A 5819-nucleotide genomic window follows, 5' to 3' on the forward strand; every position below is an offset into this window, starting at 1 on the left:
GATACCTGCATTCACATGTTGATCAGGACACTATTCACAATAGCAAAGGTAGGGAATTAACTTAAGTGTCCATCAACAGAGAATTGGATAAAGAAAATATGATATATATCACAGACCTGGATGGTTCTGGGTCTGAGAGCCCTAGATGAAGGTCAGGTCCAGGTTTCCAGCCAGGGTGATTGCCAGGAGGCTGTCTACAGTGGTCAGCAGGAAATGGAATACTATTTAGCCATAAAAAATGAAATAATGTCAGCCGGACACGGTGGCTCACACCCGTAATACTAGCACTTTGGGAGAATGAGGGTGAATCATGAGGTCAGGAGATCGAGACAATCCTGATAAAATGGTGAAACTCCGTCTCTACTAAAAATACAAAAAATTACCCAGACATGGTGGCACATGCCTGTAGTCCCAGCTACTCAGGAGGCTGAGGCAGGAGACTTGCTTGAACCCAGGAGGTGGAGGTTGCAGTGAGCTGAGATCGTGCCACTGCACTCTCCAGCCTGGGTGACAGAGATAGCCTCAAAAAAAAAAAAAAAAAAAAAAAAGAAATAATGTCTTAATAATGTCTTTTGCAGCAACATGGATGGAACTGGAGGTCATTGTCTCAAGTGAAACAAGTCAAACACAGAAAGACAAATACCATAAGTTCTCACTTATAAATGGAGCTAAATAATGTGTATGCATGGATGTAGTGTGTGGAAAGATAGATAGTGGAGATTCAGAAAGGTGAGGGGGAGAGAGGAGGAAAGATGATGACAGATTGCTTAATGGGTCGATGTATGTTATTGGAGTGGTGGGTACCCTAAAAGCCTAGACTTGACCACTATGCAATCTATGCGAGTAACAAGGTTACACTCGTACCCCATAAATTGATGCAAATAAATAAAATGAAACAAAACAAAATCAGATGAACACTCCTATTCATCCCTCAAGGCCCAACTCTGGCATTTCCTCACCTGTGCAGCTGTCCCATCCACCCCCGACCAGATCCCTTATTGCCCCCTCTGGTCTCTCCTAGTCCTCAACTTCCCTGAACATACGGAGTTGGGGGCGTCTGTATCTGTAATGGGAAGGATCATAGGGTGTGGGAACCTCCTTACCCAGGAAGGCCTCAGTGAACTCCTTGGTAGCATTGGCAGCCACCTGGGCCAGCTGTTCTTGGCTTATGCACTGAAGCTGGGAGTGTACCTGCTCCAGCCTCTGTAGAAGGACAAGGGTTCCCCACACCTGCTGGGCCAGGATGGAGGCTGAAGTCAGAGCAGCCCCATTCTGCCGTCGGAAGTTGCTGCGGAACTCTGGGTCTCTGGCCACCCCAGCCCCATAGTACTGGCTCAGCAAATGGCTGAGGGATGGTCGGGGCTCAGGAGTCCGGCTCAGGTAGTCTCCAAGGATGACCCCATCCAGGGCACCATTGAGGAAGGCCATGGTTAACAGAGATGCCTTGGGGTCCAGGAGAGTAAAGGTCCGAGGGGCAGAGAGTTGGTCCCAGCAGCCCTCAGTTCCCAGGTCTGGATGGCTCTGGGTCTGGGGACCCTGGAGGAAGGCCAGGCCCAGGTTTCCAGCCAGAGTGACTGCCAGGAGGCTGTCCACCATGGTCGGGGGGGACTTGGCTTTGGCATCTGGCAAGGAAGCTTGGACATCTGGACAACCTGTTGTAGCATCTGGAGAGTTGGCTCCAATATCTGCAGTGGTGACATCTGGAGAGGCATCCCTGAGTCCTGGGGAGGAGGTGGCTTTTACACCTGGAGCAATGGCCACAACATCTGGAAAGGTGACTCCAGCCTCCTGAGAGGCAGCCGTGCTGTCCAACGGCAAGTTTATGACCTTGCGCCCTTGCAGCCCTGCCTCCAGCCCCGCCAGCAGAGGCTCCACAGCCACAGTCGAGCCATCGGGTGCCAGCACCACCCCGTATTCCCGCCCTTCTCGTACGTCATGTTGGGCCACCGCCTTGGTCAGGCCTTGCAGCTCTGGGCTCAGTGGGTAGGGATCCAACTCTGCAGCATCGAGGCTCTGCACTCCCAGCAGGAAGTGATAGAGGTGATTGTGGGGGCCAGAGTTTGAGGCTGACAGCAGCCACGCAGAAGCTGTGTGGCTGGCATTGGCAGCAGGCACCTTCTGCTCCAGCTCAGCCAGGGCCTGGATGACAGAGTCCATGAGCAGGGGCAGGGAGGCTGCAGGAGGAAAGAATGTGTTAGCCCAGCCCCACCCATTCCTAAGTTTCCTCGTATTGATTCCACTTCTTCCCAATGCTCCCAGCCCTCCATCTGATAACCCCGTGACCCCCAACGCTATCCTTGTATAATGAGGAAACTGAGGCACATAGACTGTTGCCTGTTGGCTAAGGAGCTCAGACTGTCTGTGAGTACTAGGGAGCCATAACAGGTTTATGAGCAGGAGAGAGGTGTGACCAGCGTGGCATCCTAAGACTCCTTTCTTAGGCTTAGATTTGTTTATTTGGCTCCCATAAGGAAATGGATTTTTGGGGTGCCAGGATAGAAAAGGGGAGACAGTGTGGAGGTGAGAGATGAAGGTGGCAGAAGGTAGGTAGTGACATTGCAGTGAACAAAAGTGGAAAAGTCCCCAGATCTTGAGAAGGAGAGATGGACGGTCTTTTGTGATGGATTGAAGTTAAAAGTTGGGGATGTTAGAGGGAAAGGTATTTTGAAAGATGCCTGGGACTGGCTGTGGTGTCTCAGGCCTGTCATCCCAGCACTTTGGGAGGTCGAGGTGAGAGGATCACCTGAGATCAGGAGTTCAAGGCCAGCCTGGCCAACACCGTGAAACCCCATCTCTCATAAAAATACAAAAATTAGCCAGGCATGGTGGTGTGTGCCTGTAATCCCAGCTACTCGAGAGGCTGAGATGGGAGAATCATTTGAACCTGGGAGGTGGAGGTTGCAGTGAGCCCAGATCTCACCACTACACTCCAGCCTGGGCAACAGAGTGAGACTTTGTCTTAAAAAAACAAACAAACAGAAACAAACAAACAAACAAAATCCATAAAACAAAAAACAAACAATAAAAGGTCAAGCACGGTGGCTCATGCCTGTAATCCCAGCACATTGGGAGGCCAAGGCGGGTGGATCACCTGAGGTCAGGAGTTCAGGACCAGCCGGATCAACATGGCAGAACTCCGTCGCTACTAAAAATACAAAAATTAGCTGGGCTAATTTTTAAAAAATTAGCGGTGGCACACACCTGTAATCCCAGCTACTCAGGAGGCTGAGGCAGGAGAATTGCTTGAACCCAGGAGGTTTAGGTTGCAGTGAACCCAGAACCCCCCCACTGCATTCCAGCCTGGGTGACAGAGTGAGACTCCATCTCAAAATAAATAAATAAATACATAATAAAATAAAATAAAAAGAAAGATGCCTGAGAGGCAGGGGGAGGAGCAGGATGGACTTGTGCCATGTTGGGGAAATGTCAGTGACTGAACTGCAAACCTAGAAATGCTAAGTTAGGCTCAGAGCTGGTTCAGAGATGGGTTATCAAATAATAGCTAACATTCAGTAAACATTTACTATGTGCTAGCTACTAGTCTAGGTGACATATATTAATAATTTAACTCATTTAATCTTCACAACCCTTGTGAATTAGGTCCTATTAGCCCCTGTCTTAGTATGTTGGTGCTGCTATAACAGAATCTCTGAGGTTGGGTAATTTATAAAAGACAGAAGTTTGGCCGGGAGTGCTGACTCATGCCTGTAATCCCAACACTTTGGGAGGCCGAGGCGGGCACATCACTTGAGGTCAGGAGTTTCAGACCAGTCTGGCCAACATGGTGAAACCCCGTTTCTACTAAAAATACAAAAGTTAGCCAGGCGTGGTGGTGGGCGCCTGTAATCCCAGCTACTTGGGGTGCTGAGACAGGAGGATCTCTTGAACTCGGGAGGTGGAGGTTGCAGTGAGCTGAGATCGTGCTGCTGCACTCCGGCCTGGGCAACAGAGTGAGACTCTGTCTTTAAAAAAAAAAAAAAGAACAGAAATTTATTTCTCATAGTTCTAGAGGCTGGGATGTCCAAGATCAAGGCACTGGCATCTGGGACTTCCCAGTCTGCAGAACTGCAAGAAAGTAAATTTCTCTTCTTTACAAATTTACTCGGTTTCAGGTACTCTGGCATAGAAGCACAAAGGGACTAAGATAGTGTCCCTTTACAGATGAGGCATCTGAAACACAGAGAGGTTAAATTACTTGCCTAAGGTCACACAGCAAGGAGGTGGCAGAGGCAGGATTTGCCTTTTTGTTTTGTTTTTTTGAGATGGGGTCTTGCTCTGTCATCCAGGCTGGAGTGCAGCAGTGCTCAGCTCACTGCAACCTCCGTCTCCTGATTTCAAGTGATTTTCTGTCCTCAGCCTCCTGAGTAGCTGGGATTGCAGGTGCCTGCCACCACGCCTGGCTAATTTTTGTATTTTCAGTAGAGATGGGGTTTCACCATGTTGGCCAGGCTGGTCTCGAACTCCTGATCTCAAGTCATCTGCCCGCCTTGGTCTCCCAAAGTGCTGTGATTACAGGCCCAGCCAGAGGTAGAATTTGAATCCAGGAAGTCTTACTCGCCACACTGTCATATCTAGAATCTAGGTTCTTCTCCAGTCCACCACCTAATTCCTGTGTAGCTTTGTTCTTCTCTGCAAAAAAAATACCCTTCTGGCTTCTCCACCGAATCATTTCTCTTTCTTCCTAGGCTAGCTCTTACGTCTCCTCCTCCAGGAAGCCTTCCCTACTTTTGCTCTCCAGGCCACAGATTCCTCCCCCATCCTTGCCCTGACTCTGTGGAGCTGGGAATATCTATGTCCACATACTGGAGGTTTTTTGAGAGCTTGAGTCTCCAGCCTCACTTCATGCAGGGCAAGACACAGATGGGACAGCAGTAACCTTCTGTGGAGCCAAGAGGTTTGGTCCCAGAACTCTACCCCCTGACTCACCTGTCCCTGGGTCTGACCACAGTAGCAATCCGAGCAGGATCCAGAGGACACCCTGGGCCATTGTTGCCGGGTTCCAGCTTCCAAAGGATATTCCTAGTTGGCCTCGGCAGAGAACCTCGGCAGTGCTGGACGGAGACAGGCACAGAGAACTGAGCAGAGCCTTTGGCCACTGTCAAAGTCCAGCGGTGAATGACAGACCTGCCTCTCGTAGAGCTGTGGGCAGGAGGCAGCAGGGACATGGGGCAGCGTACCCTGGGTCAAGGTCATCTGGGCCTCATGGTCTCCCCCAGTCTCTTCTGTTCCTCCTAGGCTGAGGTCAGTGGTCAGGAAGCCAGGCCCATCCCCAGTGGGGCCTGGAGACCAGGTGGTTCAAGCTCCCTAAACTCTGCCTATTCTCCAGAGAGGTAGACCGAGGCCAACCCAGCAAGCCCTGTCCCCTCCCCATGGTGACAGCTCTGTAGCCACTGCTGGCCACCAGAGGGGACTCTCAGCTGCCACCTGCTTGTACTGGTAAGACCAGCTGTGTTGAGGGAGAAGAGAGAAGCAGAGGCCTGAAGTTGGCACTGCCTTCTGCTTTTTTTTTTTTTTTTTGCAACCAACACTTCAGGCTCAGGCACAGCATGGGTGCGGGGGCTGAGGACGGTGTTTGCTGAGGCCTGAAGTTGGCACTGCCTCCTGGTTTTTTTTTTTACAACCAACACTTCAGGCTCAGGCAGAGCATGGGTGCAGGGGCCGAGGACAGGGTTTGCTGAGGACTGCTCCGAGCCCACGGGGACCAGGAGCTATCACCTCTCATCCAGTTCCAGCCCCTGATTCCAAGCCACCAGCAGTAGCTGAGAGCAGGGGTTGAGCTTGAGTGTTCGGGACCCTGGCATTGTCCCAGGAGCTGACTT

The 5819-nt window shown here is 50.8% G+C and overlaps 1 protein-coding gene across 1 annotated transcript; it reads right to left on the reverse strand.

The window, feature by feature from the left end:
* Positions 1–1103: 1103 nt before the first annotated feature.
* PGLYRP2 (peptidoglycan recognition protein 2) lies at positions 1104–5465 on the reverse strand (the record flags this gene model as incomplete). Its single annotated transcript, XM_026451932.2, has 2 exons — positions 4927–5465; positions 1104–2174 (listed from the first exon to the last, which is right to left on the reverse strand). Coding segments are annotated over exons 1-2 (1132 nt in total), but the record flags the coding sequence as incomplete, so codon positions are not given.
* Positions 5466–5819: the final 354 nt, after the last annotated feature.

This window comes from Piliocolobus tephrosceles, unplaced genomic scaffold (assembly GCF_002776525.5).
Source record: "Piliocolobus tephrosceles isolate RC106 unplaced genomic scaffold, ASM277652v3 unscaffolded_30797, whole genome shotgun sequence".
Lineage (NCBI taxonomy): Eukaryota > Metazoa > Chordata > Mammalia > Primates > Cercopithecidae > Piliocolobus > Piliocolobus tephrosceles.